The sequence below is a fragment of the Callorhinus ursinus genome, unplaced genomic scaffold (assembly GCF_003265705.2).
Source record: "Callorhinus ursinus isolate GAN/ISIS: 27379988/994484 unplaced genomic scaffold, GSC_fseal_2.0 scaffold1, whole genome shotgun sequence".
In the NCBI taxonomy this organism is placed as follows: Eukaryota; Metazoa; Chordata; class Mammalia; order Carnivora; family Otariidae; genus Callorhinus; species Callorhinus ursinus.
Genome location: NW_027397063.1, coordinates 59,889,071 through 59,915,171, shown reverse-complemented (window position 1 = coordinate 59,915,171; position 26,101 = coordinate 59,889,071). Strand labels below are relative to the sequence as shown.

The 26,101-nt window shown below is 46.8% G+C and overlaps 1 protein-coding gene across 22 annotated transcripts in view; it reads right to left on the bottom strand.

The window, feature by feature from the left end:
• KALRN (kalirin RhoGEF kinase) overlaps positions 1-26,101 on the bottom strand; it is a 647,217-nt gene that overhangs the window by 439,027 nt on the left and 182,089 nt on the right. For all 22 annotated transcript variants that reach the window (XM_073894515.1, XM_073894519.1, XM_073894546.1 and 19 more), the window contains exons 2-3: positions 16,168-16,242; positions 9,288-9,402 (exon numbers count right to left, since the gene is read on the bottom strand). In XM_073894515.1, the coding sequence (XP_073750616.1) occupies positions 9,288-9,402; positions 16,168-16,242 (190 nt within the window). The remainder of the gene's footprint in view (positions 1-9,287; positions 9,403-16,167; positions 16,243-26,101) is intronic.

Genomic DNA, 26,101 nt, shown 5'->3' with positions numbered 1-26,101 from the left:
CAATTTGGCAATGTGAATCACCAGCCTTAAAAAAAAAAAAAAGTCTATGATTGCCACAAATCTATCCCAAAGAAACCATCTAAAAAAGTAGACAAAGGTTTATACACAAAGGTGTTTACTGGGAGTTACATATAGTGATGAAATTTTGAAGATGACTTAGATGTTTAAGGACAGCATTAATTAAAATATGGTGCATCCCAAGACACACTATTATGCATAAAAGTGTTTAATGTTAAGAAAATATTCTCATGGTATAATGCAAAGTGGAATAAAACAAGAAGGAAAATTAAATAAGCAACATAATTCAATTCTGTTTTTTATAAGTTCTGAATAAAAGGAAGGAAATATGTCAATATATTGTTGTCCTCTCTACATGGTAGAGTTATAAGTATTTAATTCTTTAGATTTTTCTGCACTTATTTTCTATAATAAAGAAATGGTTTTCTAATTAATAAAAGAGGTCAAGACTCTATCACACTACTAGGCATACGTTCACTCATTCCGTATTTCTTGCAAGTCTGCTCGGTGTTTCTGACCTCACTGCTGTCACTAATAATCCTGCTAGCTCTATCCCAACCTTAGCTATCTCCCTGAGCCTGACTTTGACAAAGCAGTACTAGGGGCAAGGAAGGACAGGTGGCAAAACAAGGCCTCTGCTTTCCAGCAAGGGAAGGGAAAGATCTGCTCTTTACTTGGCCCCTTCTGAGTGCCAAGTCCTGAGCTGGGCTCTGTCCATGGGTTCTTGTGTAATCCTCACCACTGTTTTGCTCAGTAATCCTTTTACGCCTAGCTTACAGGTGAGGACATTTGTCAGCAGCCATGCACATTTTTTCTCCTAGAACAGCAGTTTCTGGGTTCAGGGGCGCCTGGGTGGCTCAGTTGTTAAGCGTCTGTCTTCAGCTCAGGTCATGGTTCCAGGGCCCTGGGATCGAGCCCCGCATGGGGCTCCTTGCTCCGCGGGAAGCCTGCTTCTCCCTCTCCCACTCCCCCCTGCTAGTGTTCCCTCTCTCTCAAATGAATAAAATCTTAAAAAAAAAAAAAAAGAAGTTTCTGGGTTCATTCTTCTTGGGCTGGAACCCCCTGCCTCATTTCCAGGATCAGTCCTTTCCCTCGAGCTCACTTGTCCTTCTCTGCTAGTCCACTACTGTTAACTCCACTCCTACCGACTCCACATCCCTTCCAAGGGTTACATTGAAGATGCCTGAGCAAGACAAACAACATTCCTCTCTCCATCAGGAATGCTTTGTCCAATGCTGGGTCCTTGATTTATCACCTAAAGGCATTCACTGGTTCCTGGAATAACCAGGCCTGCTTCCCATAGCTACTTCCATGACCACATGGTTTCCGCCTCTCATCATCCAGGTTATTGTTCTCCAGGGAATCACAAATGCTACATCACCAGTGTAGACACAAACGTGTCTACGTTTGAAGTATCATGGCTAGCTCTGCCTCCGCCACACACAGAGTTGCTTTTCACAGGGCTTCCATGAGCCCCTCTGGCCCTGTAGCCCCAACAGGGCTGTGCTGGCCAGACCTGCCAAGTCCAGCGCTGGCATGGTCAGGGAAGTGGACCAGCTTCAAAATGCATATCAGCAGAACGCTAATGCCAGGATGGTGCTTCTGCCACCAGAGTAGCACACAAGATGAACTGGAAAGGTGGCTGAGTGAAAGAAAGGGCCCAAGGAAACTGAACGGGACTACCATCTCTAGAGTACAATAGAGACCAGGCTTCATGTGCATGGTCCCTGCCACTGACAATTTTTTACTCATCTCTTAAACAGTTTCTATGGTCTTAAGTGCTTCTGTTTTTTTCACTCTATCTCTTGGTGTTATTTGGTCACTACAGCCTAGCTGACTATCATCCACAGATGAGCATAAATGAGGAGCATTCACATGTCTATAACTGAAGAAAAACACCTGGGGGAGAAAGTCTGAGGCACCCTCCACAGTCACCTCCATTGTCCTGCACATCCACGCTCACCATGGCTGCCTTAACCAGCAGAAATCCAGGCGTGAGGCAATTGCCATCTGCATTCCTCCACCTGCACCCTCACACTTAGAACCCAAAGAGAAGCTTAGAGAAAGCAGGTTTGACGCACAGATCATGGCTGCCCACCATCATTACACCTGTCTGCCCCCTCATCTCCTTACCACTCTCTTCCATTGTCCTGTTCCAACCCAATCCTTGGCCTATCCTGCAGCATCGACCTTCCTACTATCCCCAGATCTGTCCCCTGCACTCCATCACCATGGCTTCTTTCACTCTGGCTCCTTAACTCTTCAGTGGATAACATTTCAAGCTCTGGTACTAGAGCATCTAGCTCTAAGTTATAATGGCTTGTGTGTCCATAGGCAAGTTACCTAACGTCTTGGAGCTTTAGGCTTCAGTCCCCTCATATGTAAAAGAGGAATAATCATGCCCACCTCAACATGCTGTGAGAATTAAGTTATGCATGCAGAATAGTTCAATAATGTAGTTCAATAAGTCAGGTTAAAGATAATAATAATGGTTAGCATTTATTTATTACTTTAGATCAGTTCCAGAGGTTGGATGCATTAAGTGCTTTTTCCCCACTCAAAATCACACTTGAGAAATCATCCATCCTGCTGAATATCACAGTAGTTCAAAAAAGCTAGTTGTTTCTGGGGGACATAAGGGGGATCAGAGTGAGGAGGGGCCATAGGCAGCTTTAAAAGCAGACGTGATTTTTTGCTTCTGAAGTTTGGGGGGTGGGCTCTCGGGTGTTCATTTCATTATTATGCTTCATAACTTACATATACATTATATCTATTCCTTAATATGTAGCAAATACTACTAGATATGTATGTGTATATATTATTATTATTATTATCATTATTCTCCTTTAGGAGACAGACCAAGAAGTAGTGATCACCTGGGTGCTACAGAGAGATTGCTAGATGATTTCTTTACAACACTCTCATGAGATGGGCATGCTTTTCCTAAATTAAAAATCAGAATATTGGACCACAAATGTTGAGTAACATGCCCAAGGTTTCATCCCATGCCAAATATCTTCCATTTGCCCCTCCAAATCCATTCTCCATCCTCTCCCCTCAACCTGACACCCTGGGAGATTGACCCGCACGGACTGCCTCAATGGGCTCCCTGTCACCGGCTCTGGCTGACTTCAGTCAATGACAAACATTGACAGGAGGTGAGAGAACGGGAGGACAGTGAAGTAAGAATATAGCTTCCCCTCCCACCTCCCACCCCCCCGCCATCATGGCGTCACCCAAGGCCACAGCTCCTGGCAGGCAGCCCTCTCACACAGCCATCTCTCTCCACATTCTGGGAACGCTCCTCACCTTGCTCCTTCAGGCCTAGAAGTAGTAACATCTCCCCTCCCTGCAGTTTCTAGCCCCAGGATAACTTGGGAATCCAAATCTTGCTGGTTTCCCTGTTCCCTGCCTGAATGATTGCAGACTGTGCCTTCGTTAAACTCTTCTCAGATCACCCAGGTTGAGTGGCCATGTGCTTCCTTACTGAGAAGTGGCAGAGCTGGGATCTGAACCTCAGCATGTTTTGTCTATCCTAGGATGCCTCTCTTCCCTTCCCTGTGAAGGTCTGCACAGCTCCAAGGAAAGTGATCACTAATGAGGGTAGTTACGGGTGTGATTTTACATTCCTTAGCAGCAGAGTAGAATACTATCTGCTCTTCAGGACTTGTGTTACACACAACTTAACAACAGGGACACTCAACTGCTATTGCTCAAATTTCTGTAGAACCTGGGAACTATAATAGAAATTATAAATCCTCTACACATAAGCAACAAAATAAATTTAAAATGAATGTGAAAAGGTGTAAGTTGTAGGCCAATGTTCTCATTGGTCCTATTTTCTGGATCTTCTATCAGTACTCCCCATATCCTCCTTTAATTGATGATCCCAGAACAAAGCACAGGATGCCAACAACACATCTCAACAGGCCCTTGGAATAAGACACACTCAGTGATGACAGTTTGGATAGCTTGGGCTCTCAGAGGCTGAGCATAGTGGGAGGAAACCCTTGCAGTTTTTACCTCCTCGTTTTTTAACTGTCTTTCTGGCTCTTTCTGCACGTTTCTATTTTCTGGTGATGTTGCACAAAGACAGAGCTGGCTAGAAGCCCCATTTATCTCTTGCTGAAATCAGTAGAACAAGAGCAAGTGTTATCAAATAATAAGCTGTGAATATTGGCACCTTGGTTTGACTGGCATTACAGACTATCCTATCTTAATTTCTTGTCATCTTTCCTCACAAGTATGATATCTGCCTTTCTTGCCAGACCATTTAGCATCTCAGCTGCACTGCTAAGAGCAGAATTAAGTGGCAGACACATCAAGGGGCTAACAACTGGTGCCCTTAGAAGCAGTGGAAAGATGGTCATGACAAAGCAGGAAGATAAAGATGATGAAGAGGAGAAATTCAATGCAACAAAAGTAACCCAGGATTTTTTTTTTTTTTACTAGCTACTTAGGAATTCCTTTTTCAAGCATTTGGTCAACTCTCAATAATCACAGCGGGTAGATTATCTACACTGTGAGCTCTGCCTGGGCAATTATTTACTCTCAGGCTAAATGTTCTATCCTGCCTCTCAATTTCTAAGAACATTCATCAGCTGATTGTATCTGAGTATTTCCTTTCTGTTCCTTTCATGTACAAGTAGCTGCAAGCAGATAGCAGACCAGAAGAATAAAAAAAGTTAGCTGAGTATAGCATGGATGATGGTCAGCAAAGAACACAAGAGTCCACCAAGATGCCTATCCTGACCCTGGCTCAGCCCACCAAGATGCCTATCCGGACCCTGGCTCAGACCATCAAGATGCCTATCCGGACCCTGGCTCAGACCACCAAGATGCCTATCTGGACCCTGGCCCATAGTAGGCACTCGGTAAATATTTGTTGAATTCAGTAAATGGAGTTATTAGTAAGTTGAACTGGAAGACTCTTCAGGCCTCTTTCCCAATCTGATAGTCCGTGATTCCTCAGAAGAAGATGACAGAAAGTTGTGGAGAAGAGCCTGGAGATGGGTGCTCAGACCCATCAGGAACACAAAAGAGAAGTTGGAAAGGGTTTCCTTCAAGTCAAGATGGATCCCAAAAGAGTAACTAGGACTGTTCCAAACTGTCACAGTCCAGGATGATCCTTGGTCCCAGATGATGCCCCTAAATTCCCACCCAGAGTCCAAAGGGACTGGAAAGCAGTTCTCTTAGGATTTCAGATGTAGACACCATCTGAAGTGAAATTCCAGGCCCTAACTTATTTAGGGAGCCTGAGAAAGGAAGTGTATTATGGTGGGAGTGATAATACTGTTTTGAGGTCCTAGATTTTATGACGTGTTTTTCCCCGCTATCATAGAAACACAAAATTCGGGATGAGAAAGCCTCTTAGAAATTATCCAATCCAGCCTCCAGTCCAATGGAAGAATTCTTTCTACAGCCTCCCTAACAGAAGGTCACCCTGTCTCCACTGACAGGAAGCCCACTTTCTCCAAAGGCAGCAGCAAGACTGCTGGACAGCTCCCACGTGGGCAGATTCGAGTCCCAACCTCTAACCATGCCTGCTCCCTCTCCTTTCGGGCAGCTCTCCTAACACCGGAAGTCAGGAACCACTTTCCTTCCATTTTCATTCCTGCCAGAAAACATCCTTCAGTCCTTCAACTGCAGAGACACAGTTTATAGATCCCTCAATGTGCTGCTCCCCTGACATTATTCTAAGGGCTCAGTGTCATTCTTAAAATGGACTGGCAGAATTCAGTGTTGCAGAGTTGAATACAGTGGTCCAGAAGTGGCCTGGCTTTCACAGAGGATAGTGGGACCATTTCTTCCCATTCATTTCTAAATTTTTACAACCATCTGTTTGATCATCTATTCTAGAATGGTGCCAGAATTGGCCTCAAAATGACTGGTTCCTTAGATTGCAGGATCTTCTTTCATCACTTACTGGTCCTTACTGGCCTGTCTTCTGCAGGCCAGCTCATCTCTTCTGCTACCAGCAAGCACAGTCATACAGTGTACTGCCTTTTATGGCTACCGGTTTGCACTGGGTAGGGAAATACCCAAGTTTTACCTAACTTTATCAAAATGTCTGTTCCTGCTCACCATGAATGCTCAGTCTACTTGGCATGTAGAGGCTCTAAATATTTGTTAAATAAAGAAAGAATGAATAAATGCATGAATATATGAATGCCAAATATCACCTACAGATGATTATACCAGTCTATAGGGCACACTCCACCCTGACAGGAGCCTGTCTTTTAGCCTCCTAAAGCCAGGACCCAGAATAGATCATTTATTCTCATCAGTATCATCAACCTAATCTAGCTATTCATTTTCATAGTTTCCCTTCTTTCCCAAAGCCATGGCTAAGCAGAAGAGTGGCAAACACCATCTGACCTGCAAAGTTCTTCAGTTTCTCTCCCCAGACTTCACTGTCTTTGGAACAATTCCGTTCCAGATTTTGTTTCCAATAGTAGTCTTGTGTAAACTTGAGGCCAACAGAATTAGGAAGTAATGGGTGGGCATGATTAGTTGGTAAACTCTGCAACCTGCCAAGTGCTCACACTCCTGGTAAACAAAGACTCTCGAGACAGAGGCAGCAGGTCTCCAAGGACAATTCTTCCCACTGAAGGTGGCAACAGGATACTTGCCCCCCACTGGCCAGAACCTGTGAAGAACCTTTTTTTTTTTTTTTGCTCTCAGGGGCACAGGATGCAATGCCTGGGACCACCCTCTAAGAAGCAGAGAACTTGCATCCAGTACATTCCTTCAATGATAATGTATTATTTCTTCTTTTCTCTGACCTTCCTCTCAGGCCCTTGTGGGTTTCATTCCCCTTCACCCCCTCCTTTTTAATTGCTGCCAATCTATTTTGTTCCATCTTTGCTTAACAAATCAGAATGAAGGAAAATGTTCCTCTAATTCTTTTACCGTCTATTCTTTAGAACGTAAGTGTGCATTAGCTGCAGGGATGTGATAAACATACCAGAAAGAAAAAAAAATGTACCCTTCATGTCTCCTGGGACCCCAATTTCTTCTGACTCTAAAAGAACTGAGAGTTCATTATGGGTCACCAGGAAAACTTCTCTTGTAAATTGCTTTAGAAAATGCCTAGTTTTATGCTTGTTAGTAGTATACTTGGGAAAGGTACTTTCAAAACTGCTTAGCCCCTAGATAACTAAATTGCTAAATTACCTACATCAATCATGGGTGATTTAGTCCATCTCCTTGCCTCTGAGACAGAAGCGAATATTTCTTCTGTACAAAGACCTCCAGGAAAAAAAAAAAAAAGTATTCTCTTCTATTCTTCACCCAAAGACTCCTGCCTCAAAGTTTAGAAGTTCTTCTTTGGATATAAACCTGAATCCCTTTCATTGGAACTTAAGACCTTTAATCTCTTTTCTGACCCCCAGCAGATATCATAAGGAAAAAAAAAGAGACACTATTTGACATCTGTTTGTGCACAGCCTTCTGCGGGGGCTCTTCAAGGCTCCCTATTCTAGTCAATATCCTCCCAAGCCCCAGATGACTGTCTTAAATCCCGTGTACCACTTGCCCATCACTGTCTACCAATCCCTTTACATTTGTCTCCCTCGTAGCACTTTTAAATGTAGTGCTTGCCTCATTGGACACCTGCTTCAAGAACCTAATCAGCACTTTCTGTTTTTAAAGATTTTATTTATTTATTTGAGAGAGAGAGAGCAAGTGAGAGAGAACACAAGCAGGGAGCGGGGGAGGGCAGATGGAAAAGCAGACTCCCTGCTGAGCAGGGAGCCCGATGCGGGGCTCAATCCCAGGACCCCGGGATCATGACCTGAGTCAAAGGCAGACGCTTAACTGAGCCACCCAGGCATCCATAATCAGCACTTTCAACAATTATCCAAGGTCTCCCAGCTAAGGCGGGGCTGAATATGGAGCTCCTCTCTATAATTTACTAATTCTCCTATAAAATGCACAGAGACCAGAAGGAGATACTGAAAGCTGAAGGCACCACTTCTTATTTGCCATGACAAACACTTGCCAGGCTCCAGCTCCACTAAGTGGCAGAGAACAGAAATCTCTCTGGCCAAGGGCAAGGATGGGAGAGTCCTGGGGCAGGAGTCAGGAGGGCAGAGTTGTAGGCCAGCCACTGCCTGCTCACTGTCTTGTGAGCAGCTCTCATCCCCACTGACCCTGATTCCTAAGCAGAACACAACACGTAGCTGCCAAGACTGCTTTTCAGGGCTCTCTCAGCTCTCACATGCTGTGATCTCTGAGTCTACAAAGTCCTCTCCTCACCCTTCTTAGAAGATACAGGCCATGGCCTTGACATGTCTCTCTCCACCACCAACATGACCAGCAGTACCTGGAAACACTCAGAAACCAATGTTTCTCAACCTGTTAAAATTATCATCATTCCCTGCCCTAAATGAGCTTTTTAATGCTTTTTTTCTTTAATTGCCCCACCCAATGACATTTTTCTAAAAATTATTTTTATTTATTTATTTTAGAGAGAGAGCATGTGAGCAGGGAGAGGGGCAGAGGGGGAGAGAGAGAGAGAAAGAGAGAAAGAATCCGAAGCCGACTCCCCACTGAGCATGGGCCCAATGCGGGGCTCAATTCCAGGACACTGAGATCCTGTGACCTGAGCCGAAACTGAGTCAGATGCTAAACTGACTGAGCCACACAGGCACCTCCCAACCGACGAAATTTTAATACCATGAATACACTGCACACCTTTTTAGGTACAGTATGTGTATCTGTGCTTAATACATAAAAAAAGCAAGCTTTTCACTAGCCCCCCCGCCAACCAATTTTCATCCCCCTTGGAGGCAATATTAACCCTGCTGAAAATGTGTGACGGCAACCGAGCTGAGGGCTGCATCTAGCTGTGTGATACAAGTGCAGTTATTCGCCCCAAACCCCCAAAGCCATAAACACATTCACAAGCCAGAGGTTTTGAAAATAATCCATTGCACAAGCCAGAGTGGAATCAGCCAGACTTTCCACTTCCCTAAGGAAAACAGCAACTTCCCACCCTCCTCCCCAGGCCACAGTCTCTCCTGCTCCGGCCCCTGCCCTTGTTCTCACCTCCGCCCAGGGCTCCCACTCCATTCATGTGGGTCCCAGCAGTAACAATGGGAATGATGAGAACAAGGTGAACTGTGGGTGATGTTCCAGGAATAAATAGAATCCGCTTCAAGGGCAGAAACAACTGGGCCCCAGGCAGGATGGAGCCTCATTCCAACTCACTTGCCTCCGCCCAGCTCCCCACTCCCTCCCCTGCAGGACATTCCCCTCCACCTTACCTTGGCACACTGGCCAAATAGGTCACGAGTTTCCGCAGGTCTTCCTGTCTTATTCTGTCATGATTGCTGCGAGCTGGGAAAGTCAGGATGGGTCCCCCTCGCTTATCACGGCCCCCTGCAGGGAGGAAGAGGAGGGCTGTTAAGAAAACCAGCCGGAGAGTGTGCTGAAAGTCCATCTAAGTGCTGGAGGAAACAGGCAGAAATATGGCGCTCAGAGAAACGCGGTCACTGGTTAGGTGAAGGGCATGGGGTTTGGATGTGGTTCACGTGTGTGACCTTGGGCAAGTCTTTTGACTTCTCTAATATCTCACTGCCAAGTGCAGATGAAAATACTGATGAGCATTTTACTGGGTGGCCGCCAGGACTGAGGAGCTGGCAAATGGGGAAGCACTTTGAAAAGTAAAGCTGTCTACAAATGCGAGATGATAATGAAGGTGATGTTCTCTTTTTGAGAACACAAGCTATTGAACGGGTCTTTGGAAATTTAACCTTCAATTCACTTCTCTTTGCAGACCTCTGTGAGATAGAAGGGCTCAGGATTAACTGACTACCGTGCAGAGAGACCCTTAAAGCATCCATCCAGGACATCACTGCTGGGAGGTGTTTAGATTCATAGAAAAGATGTTAAGTGTTCTCTGCACAGCCAAAGATCCGCCCCTGCCTGTCTGCCTGCCTAAGTTGCCACCTGTCACTCCTGCTGGAGGAGCACAGGAATCTGTATCAGGAACAAGGATGCTCAAGGTCTGAATCACTGCAAATGCATATGTACACACTATGATTATAAATGTTTTCTAAATATCACATTAAATAAAAGCAGGAGGGAGTATAGTGAAATGATGAACATTGTTGTTATTAGAAGGCTGGGATTTGACATGGTTGCTTTTTCTTTCCTCTTTTTTCCTAAACTTTCTATTCACTATTTATTCTATCATTTAAAAATTTATCCTTTAATGAGCACTATTAGGAAGCAGGACCAAGTTTCTCAGGAGGGTCACAGGGGACAAAGCTAAGGTATGTCCTTACAGTCACTGGTTATTGCACAGAGAAAACCTCTACATCCTGATCACAGACCCCTGCACACACCCCTGGCAGCTGCCCGACATCCTCCAGGGTGGGGACCACAGGCGGATAAATACAAGAAGGAGGAAGCATTGGTACGGCCATCCCAATACTGGAAAAGAAGCTTAAGGCTCAGGGCTCTGAAGAAGGAACTCTCGCAAGGACAGACAGAGCCTCCCAGGGTCCCCACCCAAGTCTGAGCTCATGAATAATGTTTCCCTCTGACTGTGGGGTCCAGAAGCCATACAGACAGAAGGGAGGCTCGACAGACAAAATCCAAACCATTCCAGGATACTCCTGAGGAGGAAATAAGAAGACTGCATAGAGGAAAGGATCAAACAAGATCAGGGCCACGGAGAGATCTGCCCTGACGAAAAAATGTTTCAGCAGTACCACCACCACCCCCAGCCCTACACCGGAGCAGATTTGTGTAGATATACCACAGAGTTGGACCCGAGTCCCCAGCTCCAGATCTTCCATACCACAGGCCTGGCTCTTTGTATGAATAGCCACCCCCAACTTGTCTGCCTTGGAAATGATCCCCATTTCCCAACTGCCTTCCACATGAGGTAAAGGAAGCAGAAGGATTAGATGGAAGGTTTCCCAAAAGCTGGGAGCGTCTCCCATACCCTCAACCTTCCTCTCTAGCCTTGACCCACCCTAAGGATTTTCACTCTTGGATGGTTTTAACTGCAGTTGCTGCCTTTATTCCTGACCTTCCATAGACACAGTAGAGCCATGAGAACATGGGGAGCCAAGGCTGGTCTGATTGGCAAAGGCTCACTAAGGAGCCTGGAGGACCGCTGGCACTGTACTTCCTGAGCTAGAGCCAATTCGGCCCTTGGAAAGAAGAGTTTCATAAATATTCTGGGGAAGATTCCGGATGGCAGATGAGGGGGAAGAAGGGGAGAAAGCCTGGGGCAGTGCGGGAGCCCCCTTTCAGGAAGCAAGGATAAAGATTTGAGAGGGGGCAGTAGGATGAGCCAGGTGTTTTTCAGAAAGGAGATGATCTTGTAAGAATGTAAGAATGTAGGAAGCAGAGCAGGAAGGAGCATAGAGCAGGAGTGTCATTGTGCTGGAAAGAGTGGGACAACTGGTAGAAAGAGGCCTCAGAGCGGGTGCAAGGGGAGGGGTCCTGACCCCTTCTCTGAAGCAGGCTGACAGAACTCAAAGAGGAAGGAGGAAACAGATAAATCAAGGAGAGGGAGGAATTCAGCCTGCCTGGGGGACCTTGTTCTTTAAGTGAAATTACAGACTAGCCCACCTAACAAGTCAGGATAGGCTTGAGGTACTGGGAGAAAGGGGAGCAGACTATCACTGGCCAGCATCCCCAGAGAATGAACGCCAGGACTGTGTATGACGTGGGCTCAAAGAGATGAAGCTGGGAACTGGGGCATGGTGAGAGCTCTGTTGGAAGGTCTAGCCATGGTGTCCATGTTAGGTTCTAACTTGAGTGGAGGCAGAATAAAGCTAGTGCATGCATAAGTGGGGAAAGGGCTCACTGAAGGTAGGAAATGTGCTGCTGGATCATGAGTCCCCAGGGAAGAGGGGACAGCAGATGTTTTGCTCATCTGATAGCCATCCTTTCCCAATTTATAGGGGAACATCAGAAAGGGTCAAAGGTAAGAGACTGAGGCCACAGACACACATATCAAAGTTAAGGTCTTGGATATGCATGGCCAAGGTAAGGAGGTAGAAAACTTTGGTACCAAGAAGGCTGAGCAGCCATGAAGGTGTAGGATTTGATGGATAATTGACATGGATGCTGAAATTGGAGAGGGTGATAAGCAGAGATGAAGAATGAGAACCCCTTGCTGAAGTCAGTGTGTATTACAGAGGTGGATCTGAGAGGGTTCAAGACAAAAGTAGCCAAGTTTTGAAAAGGCAATACAGATGCTGGCAGGGTCCTCAAGAGTCATTCCTTTACTCATTACGTTCCTGCTGTGGGCCCATGTGTGCAAGGCTTTGGTGGCAGGAGCTATAGGACAGAGATAAAAAGGAAGGAGGAGGGGATGGTCTGATGTTCTAGAAGGCATAGAGGCAGGGCAGGACAGGGTTGGGGAAGAGGCAAAGCCAAAAGCAGGGGCAGTTAAGGCTTCCCTGATGGAGCCAAAGGAGGAATGGTGCTCAAAATTTTCAAGGGGCTCCAGTTAGGGCAACTGGGAAAGGTAGAGAGTTGGGGGTAGTAGAACAAGAAAAATACATTGATGGAATTATACCAAAAGTTTGGTCCACGTAACAATAGTTCTGAGAGATGTTAATGGATATACATGATTTTTTTCAAGGGAACGAGGTTACTCTGTAGTTTGGGAGACAGTTTCATGTGTTTAACGGACATGTGCTTTAATGAACATGGCACATCTTCATGGGGCAGCTATAATATGCATTTCCCAAACTTAGGATTGTAGAACCCCTTTTTCTTTTTTGAGGCTCATCTGGCAGGACTGCTGTTCTATGGAATACGCTTTGAGAGACATGGGTCCAGGGTCTGAGACTGTGCCACGGCAGCTGTCTAGAGAATGCTGTTGGTGGGAGATAAGGAGGCAGAGAGGGACATCAGGCATGGCCGAAACGAGGGCGTGAGTGCACATAAAGGTAACAGAAGTGAAATGAGCCCTTGCAAGCAGATTGCATAAGAGGCACAAATGGGTGCTGCGAGTGGGAGGAGCAGGCACTCAAAGGGAGCCAGAGAGGGCAAGGGTGGGATAGGGGGCGCACAGGCTGTGAATGCAGAGCAGGAGGGCCAGGCTGGAACAACAGAGGCTCCCTGAGGCACAGCCACAGAGCCCGTCACGCAAACACGTGCACACGCCCACACACAGAAGCCTGTGGGCTGCACTCGCTGGATTCTTCCAAATGTGCGTTCCCATGGCAGCACACTTTCCTTTGCCCTGGCCACAACTGGGGGGACTAACGGGGGGGGGGGGGCACCACCAACAGTTTGTTTCTCTGCTCACCACCTTCCTTCACAGAAAGAAATGCTACTGCAACACTGCATTCTTTAATTCTGGGTTTCTTTGTTTTGTTTCATTCTTGTGTTTTTTCTTTTAAAAGCTCAGGATATAAGAGGCTTTATTGGTTTGTTTCTTGTTTCTGTTTTTTTTAGATGCAGCCAGCCATCTCCCTAGCAGCCTCAGCATCCTTTCCAGGCACGGAAAAGACAACGTTCCCTAAGCCCAAAAGTTCCTGACACCGTGCAGGTGAATAAGACATACCCGAGGGTGCTCAGTCCACATCAGTACAAGGGAGTGAACCGTACGCGCCCAGCCCCCTTGCTCCTGCTCTGGGAAACTTCGACCTGCCTCATGCTGGCCCGTCTTCCTGGCATATTGATTCTGTATGCTCCCTTAGGACAATTCCCTGTAGTTGGGAAGGTCTCTTCTAGGGCTCGCTGGGCCCGGCCTCAGGGCTCCAAGTGAACAATCAAACAAGGGTTCCCATGTGCACTCATATGTCCTGAACTGATGCAGAACAGGATGGTGTTCGGAGGCTCTGCATTAAAGCCAGAAAGGCTTCCTAGAGGAGGCAAAGTGGGAACTGACTTGGGAGGAAGAAGAGAGGATCAAGCTGGCAAAAAATGTGAGTAAAGCCCAGCCAGTAGAGGAAGTTCAGGCGTGAGAAACGTGGGAGGATTAGTGGGATACCCAGGGGGCAGGAAGGACATCAGGTTAGCCGAGGCTCAGGGCCATAAAGAAGAAGAAGAAGAGACTGGATTGGACTCTACTTGGAGTAGAGAGTACACAATAGAGGGCTGTGGGCCACATCCTGGAGCCAGGCTATGGGCAGCAGCAGTTGGGGGCCGAGCACTGCCCAGTGGCCCCAAGGACTTCACACAGAGTCCCCCCACATGTTCAGCAAGCACTCTGATCCCAGCGTACAAAGGCTCTGGAGGCTGCCTTACCTATACCTCTCCCCATACTGAAATCGCTGCCATGTGATCCTGCCAAGGGGCTGTTCAGCCTGGGCTTCAGCATCTTCAGTGACAGGGGTTCACTACCTGATAACATATGTAAGCACCTAACACTAATGGGGAAAGGCAGCTTCTCAGTCAATGTCATCTCACAGCAACAACAACAAAACCCTAGTATCACTACTACTACTACCACTAATACTAATAACGAGGAGTGCATTTAGAACCTCACATACTCCCATCCCATACTCTGCCCTCACCTCCCACCTCCACACTCTGAATCATCAGTCTCTCACCTTCCCTCTTGATAGGCAGGAGACTCCTGCTGCTTGGTTTCTCCTTCCCAACCCCCTCCTCTCTCTCCCTTCTCTCCATTTGGTCTGTTGCCCATCAGCCAGGCCGGCAGCTCCGGAGTAAAGCCATATACTGTGGGACGGTACTCGCTCTTCCCCTGTGATCCTACCACCACCCCCTTGTAGACCATCAGGATCATCCAGAAACAAACGCTCAGTCCACAAGGCACGAGCACTTGGGTGTGTTTCTTTAAATGTGATCCTTGGTGGGGCATTGCCCTCACCCTGGCCCCTGCTGGCGATTCTATAATGGAGACCTATGATGGAGCCCACGAACTGGCAGCCACAGAGACACTGGTGCCCCTGTAGCTTGCCTTCAATTACATCACAGGCCACCAAACTCTTCTTAAAGGTCCAGAGCGTAATTATCTTAAACTTACGGCCATCTGGGCTCTGAGGAAACTACTCAACTCTGCTGCAGCAGGCTGAATAGCGGCCCCCCCAAAATATCAGGTCCTAATCCCTGGAACCCATAAATGTTAGCTTATTTGGAAAAAAAAGAGTCTACAGATGTGACTATTCAAGGATCCTGAGATGGGAAGATTATCCTGGGTTATATGAGCAGACCCTAAATGCAGTTACAGGTATCCTCATTAGAGGGGGGCAGAGGGGGATCTGATGCAGACAGGAGAGGGAAAGGCAACGGGACCACAGTGGCAGAAATGGGAGTGATGTGGCCACAAACCAAGGAATGCCAGCAGCCACCGGAAGCTGCAAGAGGCAAGTTCTCCCTTAAGAGCCTCTGGAAATAGCACAGCCCTGCTGACACCGTGGTTTCAGACCAGTAAACTGCTTTTGGATTTCTGGCCTCCAGAACCATGAGTGAATACATTTCTGCTGCTGTATGCTACCAAATTTGTGGTAACTTGTTATAGCGGCAATAGGACATGAATACTACAAATGCACATGGCTGTGTTCCAATCAAATTTTACTTAGGAAAACAGGTGGCCAGCTCACGGGCTATAGTTTGCTGGCCCCTGAATCAGACATTAAAAGATCCAGATGCACAAGATGGGTTGGAGAGAAAAGCCAGAAATACATATTTGGAACTTATTACTCAGAAAAATAAATAAATAAGATATAAACACTCAATTGAGTTCCCTTTGCCAGGAAGGAGCGATAAAGAGGAGCCAGAAAAAATTTTCATCTCCTATCCACGATCCGCTCAGAGATGAACCCAAATAAAACCTCTGGGAATGTGTGAGGTAAACAGACTCCTCCAACTGGAGTATCTCCCATAAGGACCTCAGTGGCCCATGAGGGACCTGACCGGCCGGGGAAGGGGTGGTGAGGTCAGGTGTATGTGTGGGGGCTGTGAGGTGAGGGGCACACACCCGTGGTTGTGAGTGTCCTTCAGAGTGTCCTTCAGATCCCACCCAGCCGGGATCAGGGCTCTCTCTCCTCTGTCTGCCTGCCTCTGGAGCAAGGATGCAGCCAGCCATGCCGAGTGCCGCCCCACGCCCACTTCCCTCTCACACACCAAGAAGCGATTGCCTACATGCATGTGTGCACACACTCTTCCAGGTCCCCTACAGAACAAAGTTTCACAGACACTCACCAGACACGAAGGCCACTTTTTCCTTTAGGATGGGAAGGACATCAGAAGCTTTCAAACCATCATTCCGAAAAGACCCTGTGGGACAACAAAACAGAAGGAATCGGGATGAAAGAGGTCAGATGGCTGAATCCCTGGGTACATCCCTCAGCAGCCCAACCCCATCACGCGCCAGAAAGCTGTGCCTTGTTCAGGTGCTACAGCCCAGCCCAGTGGAATCAATGGAACAGGAGAAGGTCCACAACATAAAGGACACTGCCACATGATGCCAGGCCACAGGGGTGTCTCTTCCGGGGACAGGACAATCCAAGTTGCCCCCACCACACATACAAAGCTCCGCGCCTTGCGGGCAACAGCCACAGCCCTGCTGCTGTGGGCAACTTGATGATGGGGCTTTTTAAAAGCCACTTTTGTACCTCTTTGCCTAGCATGGTGTCTGGTACACAGTAAGCACTCAGTGAACATCAATGGAACAGGTTAATTAATATCAGGATGGACCACAATGCCCTAAATAATTGTTTTTGCCTTTCCTCTACCTGGCACGGTGACTCTTAGTTTTCATTGTACAAACTGTAAAAGTAAACCACGATATCCCCAAGTGGGAAGCAAAATTGAAGCAAAACCCTTCTTCCTCCTCTCCCTCAATGTCACCCTCACCAGTCCACAACAGACAGGAGGTGGGGAGACACAACAATCTCCTGGGAAGGAAATGCACTCCCTTCTTCAGCAACTCATTCTCTGCCTAAATTTCACTTCTCAGCTGCAAAGTCCCTTCTGGGGTCCAGCTGACTTCCTGTTAGGGGGTTGGAGGCAGAGGCCTGGGGCTCACATAGAATGGAAAATAATGATGTGCCTGGAGAAACAAGAGCCTCAAAGGACAACCCAGCCCGGTGTGAGTACAAGGCATGTGGGAAGAGAAGCCTCTGCATGCACACACACAAAACAGCAGGCCAGCCCACTGTACCCTTACATTTAGCCCAAGCACCCCACAAAGACTCTCAGGGAGAGCCAGCCCATGCTCTGTGAGCCATAACTGGAATCTCTGCTGTGGAACACCACTAGGGACATCACACACACCGATGCCTGGAGAGAGGAGGTTCTGTGTCAGCTCGGCGAAACAGAACCAGAGACCACAGGCAACCGCTCTAGTGCCTTTCTCCACTTGGCTCACTCCCTTGTGGTCCCAATCTGACAATGTGCAGAGAAATGTACTGGGACGATGGTCCCCGCTCAGGGCTGTCTCAACCTCTAAACCCTGACTGCTTCAAGAGACTTGCCTGGGAATTCCGGCAACAGCCCAAGGTTAAGATCACTGGCCTAGGGAAGGGAAATGAGCCAGCTGCACACTCAACCAAAGAGGAGGAGAGATGTGTCTCCAGAATGCCAGTTTGCCATGGTCAGGGGTTATATCCTAACCCCAAACAAATTCCCAAAGTGTCTCTGATCATTTCACCTATTTCTTCTTCATTTTTCACTACATGAAAACAGTGAGCCCTATTATTCATCAGTTGCTTCTCTTTACAAGCTGGCCCACAGTACCTAATGCCAGAATAATCCACTACAAGGCTCACTTTGAGAAGAACATGGGCAATAGAAGAAGAAAAACATAACACGACAAAAAAAAAAAAAGCTCTAACTATAAGCATTGTCTGTACAGATTGTTACACTCTGACCTTATATCCCAACACAGAAAAACTATGAAATCTCACTACTAGAAACCACTTAGGATCCATATAAATTATTATAGAATTTACAAATAGATACATAGGGTTGGTTTTTTTTTTTTTTTTTTCAAATTCATGCAGTAAAATGTTTTGGCTTCCTTAGCAGGGAAGAGTCCTATCCGGCTTCACCAACTAGACAAGGATCATCTTTAGCTGATGCATGAGTTGTTTGTGTAAAATGATGCCTCTGCATTAAAAGTGCCTGTTTTCATATGTGAAATACATCTCTGTATACATCAGTTTTAAAACACTCTCCTCTGTTGCTACATACAGCTTAATTTCTATAGGAAAAAAATTTTAATAAGAAAAGTTAAACTTTAGTCCTGTCGGCTTCCAGATTATTTACAAGTTCAAAAGGAGCAAGGCCCAAACTGAGATTTGACAAGAATCACATAACCCTCTTTTCTCCAAAACACCTGTTCTATTTTTCTACTGCTCTTCCTCTCCCTCGCCTCCCTTAAAGTATACAAGATGGCTCTAATTCCAAGAAGTCCCCAGACATTAAGGAAGAGCTTGGAATTTGTTATAATGGAAGCAAAAGGTCCCCTATCCTACCCTCTCATTGCTCCTACCTGTGGAAGGAGAGCAAGAAGGAGCTCTGAATTCCATCCTTCACACCCCACTCATCATGCCCCACCTCTTCCTTCTCCCCTCCAGACTCCAGGGCCTGAGAGAGAGGCAGTGGCTTGTCCCTGCAGCTTGCAACCATTGGCCATTGGCCGGAGTAAATGTCAGTATCTTGGGTTGGGCCAGTCTAAGATTCCTAGGGCTTCCTCTTCTCAGGCCAGAGTCTTCTCCCATCTGGTTTAGACCACAGCTGAACTACCTCCCAGGTTGTGAGCCTATCCTAAGAAAACCTAAAGTGTCTAGATTTACAAAATCCTTAACTAGGGGATAATTGTTTCCAACAACAGCAAGATTTTTTCACATTATAAAAGGATTTGCTCCAGGGTCTTTTTAAATAAAAGTTGCCTTAATGGTTTGAATTAGTTTTTCATTTGCCAAAAGTTGAATTACAAACAACTTTTCAACAATATATGCATTATGTAAAGCCAAGTAGAGCTAAACTAATTAGCCCAGCAGCTCAGAAGTCAGCGACCTTGAGTAGAAACCCTATTTGCACTGGCTGAGGGTTCTATGTATCAATTCCCACAGGCCCTTGTGAAGCCAGCTGTTGGGATCTATAATAAAGAAGTCCATTGAACACTAACTCAAACAGGACCAATGAAATAGCAACATGTTTTCACTATCAGGTACATGTCTGGGCAGCCTCATAGAAAATGTTCAATAAATATTTGATGAAAGGATAAAGAAATGAATGAAATGGTAACCCTTTCTCAAGTGACATGCGCAAGGTCAGTGGCCTCATCTGTCACACCAAGGGCTGGTAATCTGCGTAGATGATCTCCAGGGTCCCACTCAGCTCTGATAGTCCAAGACTTTTTAATCCTTTTCTTCATATTTATTGGCCTTTAAGATCCTCAGATTATCAGATCAATATGCTTTGAGAGAAAGTACTGGAAACAAACTCTCTAACAAGGTTCAGTGTGCTTTGGGAAGATAAAACAACTCTTCCCTGGCCTCCCAGTGCATTCTTTTCCAGGAATCAGCTTAGGGATCAGGATGCCCAAGACACATCAACCCATTTTGCGGACAGCCCAAGTTACCGAAATGGAAGGCTAGTGATGGAAGAACTTCTGTGAGGCACACATACCTTGGAAGAGGCAGGCAGACCTGACCTGCAATTGCTATCTCTGAACAAGGTATATTTGATAATAGCACTATTACATTACAAACTCTAGACCAACTGTAGATCAGCTTCCCCCTTTAAAAGAAACAGTTGAAACAGTAGGTCCCTTGCTAGCTCTAAAGAAAGCCTGAGAAGAAATAAAAGCCCCTGTGACCTTTTGGAGTTAGTGTAGGAAAAAAAAAAAAAAAGAACCAGAGGGCACCCTCAGGGACCTGACCCAAAGTGAGTTTCCTGCTTTCTCTTAAGGACAAAGGCATGCTTTGCTGGCATTCAGCACTAATCCCACCCCATTTGTGTCCTGCTGCTGTCAGAATTACAAACCTGCTGTTCGGTTAATTAGCAAAGTTGAAATGCTCCGCATCTATTAGAGAAGTAAAAATTACCACCACCACCTCCCCAGGATCTCCAGCATGGAACTTCTCTAAGCCCCACTTTGCCACCTCTTCTCTCCAAATGTGTTATGCTTACATTGCTGCTGCCCATTCCCCTTCACCTTTTCCCAGCCAGCCTTCCCCATGTGGGAAAGTGCCCAGCTCCCTCACCCTGGCTCCCAGCCTCTGCAGCCCCCCCACTCCCACCCCATGGCAACAGTGGGGCTGGCCCTGGTATCAGAGGCCCTCCATCTTTTGTTTCCTGGCTCCAGGATGGCAGTGAGTATCCCAGGGCAGCTGTGTGTCTTGTGCTCCATGCTAGCCTCCTCCAGAAAGCAGCGCAGATTTCAACAAGTGAAGACACAAGCAACTAAGTGTTGAGCATTTAGAGGTGGAAGCTGTCAGGGTGCCCATGGATTGCTCTTTATTTTCTTTTGGTTCTCAGTCACACCCCCTTAACATGCACTTACTGAGAAGTTACTGTGTAAGTATTTTAATATTATCTCATTGCCTCGAGTGGGCCTGACCCTGTGTGACCACTGCTCAGGTAGGTCTCTGCCTCCTCTTTCCACTCCACCCCTGTGTGTCCAGCATGGAAGCCTTGATCAAAGTGGCCCTGAATCACTGGCTGATCTGCTGCACAGGAGACATCTGGTTTACAGTTGAGAGTTCCAAGAGATCATGAGGTCGAGCTTTAGTTTGGGCATAATAGGGACTGTTTCCTATTCCCAGAGTCATTCTTCCATCAATTCTTCATTGAGCACCTATTATGTGCTAGGCCTTATGTTAAGTGTGATGGTACTTAGACAAATAAGCAAGGGACTCCACTCTCCAGGGGGCTTGCAGGCAGCGATAGACAGGTATGCAGATAGGACAGTGAGCTGTTATCAGAGACAGGACATCACCTGTACAGAATGCAAGGGAACTCAAAGGAAAGGTGAGTCCTAAAGCCTTGCTACGCAAAGTAACAAGCCTCACCTACCAGCTAGAACCTTGCTAGAGATGCAAAATCTAGGCCCCACCCCAGACCTACAGAATCAGAACCTACATTTTAAGAAGAAATTCCAGTGATTCCTATGCATGGTGCACTTGTGGAAGATCTATACACCAATGTATGTCTTTCTATTCCAGAGCTGCCTAGAGGCAGAGATAGATAAAAGCATCCTTTCGCCTAGTCTAAATAGAACCTCTCACATCTGATCTAGTGCTCTTCTCCACCCCTCCCACCTCCACCATGGGAAGACCCCTCACCGCCGCCCAACAATTCCAAAGAGTCAGCCACTACCCTGGAACCCATCACCCAGATTCAGCTCTGGAGTAAAAAGGCTGTTGGAGAGATAGATCAGTTTCCCCTCCAGGGCACTGAGACTGGACCATATCTTGTTTTTTGGGTGTCGGAGTGGTTATGAATAACACCTGTCCAAACTGCTCAGAATTTTGGTAGCTTAAAACACTCTCTCATGTATCAGATATTTTAATTTCACAACAAATCTTCCTCGCTACTCCAGCCCTCAGAGCCCTACCCTCTCTAACTGTTCTCAGTATCATATATACATTTACAGACCAAGACACCATCTCTGCGATGGCCCTGGAAGACAGGGAGCCAGTCGGTTATACCTCTTCATCGCACCTGCACTCCCACCCATGGGTACAAAGCCCCGAACACTGGGCAATACTGGATGAGAAACAGAAGAAGGAGAGGTGCTCCCACCCTAGGGAGCTCCACATCTAATGAGAATACAGTGCTCATCCCAGGCAATAATCTCCCTTGGAGGGGAGATACAATTTCTTCCCTCTGAGAGTTTTCAGCCCAATAAAATACCTAGTGCCCATTTCCCCTGACACCAGGAAGCTACCAGACTCTACGAAAAACAACTTCCAATTCTGAGGTTCTGATGAAGACCCTCCCGCCCTTCCCCAGCCTGGCTGTCCTATATCCCTTATATCCTGATTATTGGTGCTGTCACCTACTAACTTACCTAAAGAGAAACATGGGAGGCCTCCTAGACTCCTCCCACTCTTACGCCCCAAATATCAGTTCAGTTGGTTGGTTCTGCTGATTCCAGCTCTTTAATCTCTCTCAAATCCATCATTTCTTCTGTGCAGTTTCCCTGACCTTCTTGTCCAGCGGAGCCATCCCTGACTGCACCTTGTACTCTCTCTCTCCTGAAAGTCATGTCTGTGTTTTCATTCTACTCACCATTAATGGATTCCGACGCCCTGAGGGTGGGGACCATGTCTTACTCTTTGCCCTACCCCAGCACTTAGCACAGTGCCTATCATGCAAAAGAGAGTCCAGAAATACTGGACTGAAACCGAGCAGGCACAGATCCTAAGAAGACAGAGTAAGAGTGGTGAGTAAGAAGCAATTTACTGGGACAGCTCCCCCAAGGAGGTGGTCTTTGAACCAGGATTCGAGTAAGGGTAGGGCCACAGAATGGTGTCCTGGTGGCAAGCGGCACAAGCCAAGGCAAAGAAGAAGGGGCAAGCAGGGCACGTGCCAGAGATGGAGAGAGCGAACTGGCTAAACAGTAAAGCAGGGTTAGGGAGAGATGGAAAGGAGAGCATGGAGTCCACGGTGATTATACTTTGAACCTGATATCTCAATAGGGCAGGCTCCTGGGAAGGCATCAGCACAGATGTGGCTGCAAGTGCCTTCAGAAGCGCAGACAGCTGGGACTGTGCTGCAGTACAGGCCAGAGCTGGGTGGAACCTGGCTGGTCCAAAAGGAAGGCTGCAAACTGCATGTCACATTCTACTGGCTCAGGAGCTGGGGGAGGATGGGACACATGACCCTTGCTGAGGTGGGTGCTACAATATGAGGGCAGGGGGCACTGGAACTTTGTCTCTTTTTATCTTCTCCCGAAGTTCCAAGAGAAGCAGGAAAAATGCTTGTCTGTGAGGTATCTGCTGGGAGCTTCCAGGCCAGTAGGAGGCGGGGAGTTTGAGTAAGACCCCATGAAGATGCAATATGGAACTGAATCATAGAGGAAAGAGACTTAAGGACATGGTCCCTTCTGTGTAGGGACTAGATGGGCAAAGCCCTGGGGGAAGACACTGTTCGTACAGCTGGGGTTGGGAAGGAAGTCATTGGTGGGTAGAGGCGATGATCTTCATTCCCTTCACTGTCCTTTCTCTCCTTCACCTCTTTCCTATAATAATAATACAAGACAAGGAGAGAGGTGGCAAGAATGAGAGAAAATGGGTAAGAGCGAGAGAGAAAGAGCTGTTGAGAAAGACACACACATGCACACATGCACACACGCATGCACGCAGATGGAGGTGAATGTCTTGTCTCCTCTTTACAGATGCTCATGAACTATTGAGGAAACTGGCTGTTGGAAAACTCCTCCACCGACTATAAATATGTTCCTTGGAGCTCTAGTTAAAACAGCTACCACTGAGGCAGGAAGTGTGCGCTGACAGGAAGGAATAAATCTGGCAGAGGAGACTGGGCAGCTTTGTGTCAGCAACAGAACACACAGCACGGTGCGGAGATCCGCCTGCCTCTCCCCCACCTGAGGATCCATCCGCCCACAGTGAGGCCGGCTGCTGGAAGCCACCGTCCCTTACCACTGACACCTGCAAGTGTCAAACCAGCATCAGCAGCATCCTCCTTCTCTCCTAGGGGCGGAGGGACAGTGTAGCAGAGCTCAGCTCCTCCCTGGTACTTATAAGAGAAGGACATTCACAAGCCTCAGCTAACATGATTTCAACATAAAAAGGGAGGGGGGGGAAACAAAAATGCAGGCTCCTCTTTGTGCAAATGCTAAATACTGAGGTTTTCCAAGCCAACTGATTAGGTCTCATGCAACAGGACGTAGCAGTCAGGGACTTGAGACGACAGGGGCCAGACTAAGCAGTCATTCCACCAGGTAGAAGCAATGTCTACCTTCCTCTGAAGTCTGACACACACATGTCCATCACTCCCCACAACGTCCATTTCCTGCCCTGCACTCTAGTGAGCCGTGTATCTTATCCAGGGTGTCTCTCCCGGTGCCTCCTCCCCTGCCCAGGCTGGGCTGGTTCCTCCTTCTCTGCAGGTCACTTGGCAGGCTCTTCACTCTTGTGCCATCTCCGCTCCTCCATCTGGATCCCTTTGGAGACCCTAAGCTCCGGAGGGCGGGGCTAGATGCTTCTCTCTGTCCCTCCAGTGCCCAGCACACAGCTGAGGAGCAACCCAAGACAGATTCTCATTCACCCACAGTGCTACAGTGCCCTCCACACCAACAGTGCCCACTGGCTGCTGTGTCTCTCCCTCCCCCCAACCTTCTCCCTGCCTATTTCTACACCCATCTTCAACTTTCTCTCTCTCAGGCTTCCACATGAACTCTAACTGTGGCCAATTTCAATATTAACTTTCTAAAGTCAATATTAGCTATAAAGTCCTGGCTAATGGGCTACTTTTAAAGGGCAGAAATTTGTAACACCATTGCTAAATTAGCTGCATTAAAGATCACTAATAATTAGCACTTTAAACATGTGGGTAACACCTCTCTAAGCCCAGCTAATGAGCAAACCGTTTCTGTTTATTCTTCACAAGATTTGATATTAGCTGAGTTGAGACCTCAGCTGCAACACACACGGGCTCACTCACTCACCCTCCCTCGCTCCCTCCTTCCCCAGAAAACTTGACAACATTCAGTGTTCTCTAAACATAATAAAATGGCCACTTCAGAAGTGATTATATCTGCCCATCACTTTTTAAAAAACTGATTCTTTGCTGACTAGGTTATTTAAAGCGCTCATACCTCATGGATGGTGGTGATGGTGGTAGATTTATTGTCTTTTCGTTACACTGAGTATTACTCTTGCATGGGTCCTCAAAGTAACACAGAACATTAGCCAGTGATGAATTAGTCAGTGATGAATATGAATCAACTGTTGAATATTAGCAGTATATTTGCTTATATATTTAGAGAGCATTGCAGAGATACTCAGAGGTGGAGGCAGAAGGTGTGTGCTGTGGTTCAGATATATAAAAGGCTCAGTCCTTGGGACCCTCCCTCTCAGTCCCCCTCCCTCTTCCCCAGTGTACATATTTGAATTTTAATTAATTTTAATTTAATCAGGACATGACTTTAGGTTAAAGTTGAAATTGTTGATTTGAAAATCCAGCTTTGGCCTCTGTCACTGTGGAATAGCAGGTATGCAAACATGAACTGTTGCTGTACCTCCCCCCTAACCCCCACACTCGGCCCTGCTCCCCATAGCTGGAAATGCAGGTGCAGGTAGCAGTAAAGCAGCAAAACTGACTGCAGAGCTCAGAGCAGGAGCCCCTCATAGGCAGCTCCTAAAGCAGTCCTTCTCACCCCAGCCCAGAGCTTCTTTCCACTCCTACCTCCACACTTTCTGACTCCTTAGCTGTGCCATTCTTGCCCTAGTCTTATTACCCATCAGTGGAAGCAATGCCACAGGGACAGAGTGGACACAGACTGGACACAGGTCCACTGCATGGAACACCTAGGGCCAAATAATAACCAGGATTACAGAATTGCAAGTGCAGCCTGACAGGTGAGAAAACCACACCCGGAGGTCATATTATTGAATAAACTTCAGCAAACTAAAGCACCTCCTCCCACTTCAAGGCCAGGTATGCTGCTGTCCTTGGTCCTGAGCTAGTTGTATAGATGCTGCTCAGAGTGACTGCTATGCAGGCTGTCCTAGGATATATGAACCGAATGGGAAAGAGGCAGAGATGAAAGAGACATTAAGATATAGCAGGGAAATAAACAAATATGAAGAAGTGTTGAAGGGACATAAACATGGAGAGATTATTGGAGAGAATAAAAAGACTTGTTTTGGTACTGTTTTTAAATAATTGCTGTAGCCAAGAAAGGTCTGAGCACATCATACACACACACACACACACACACACACACACACACACACACACACAGCCTATGGAAATGAGGCAGCATAAACTCCTTATGGATCCCAATACTGCGTTTTTCTGGTTAGTCATATCTGAGGTAGATGGATTGGCCATGGAAAAATTCCTAGAGTTTTAAGCAAATTTTAAATCTTTCCTTAGGTTATTACCTTGGGTATTTAAACACTGCTCAATTCAGTTCGACAAATATTTATTGAAC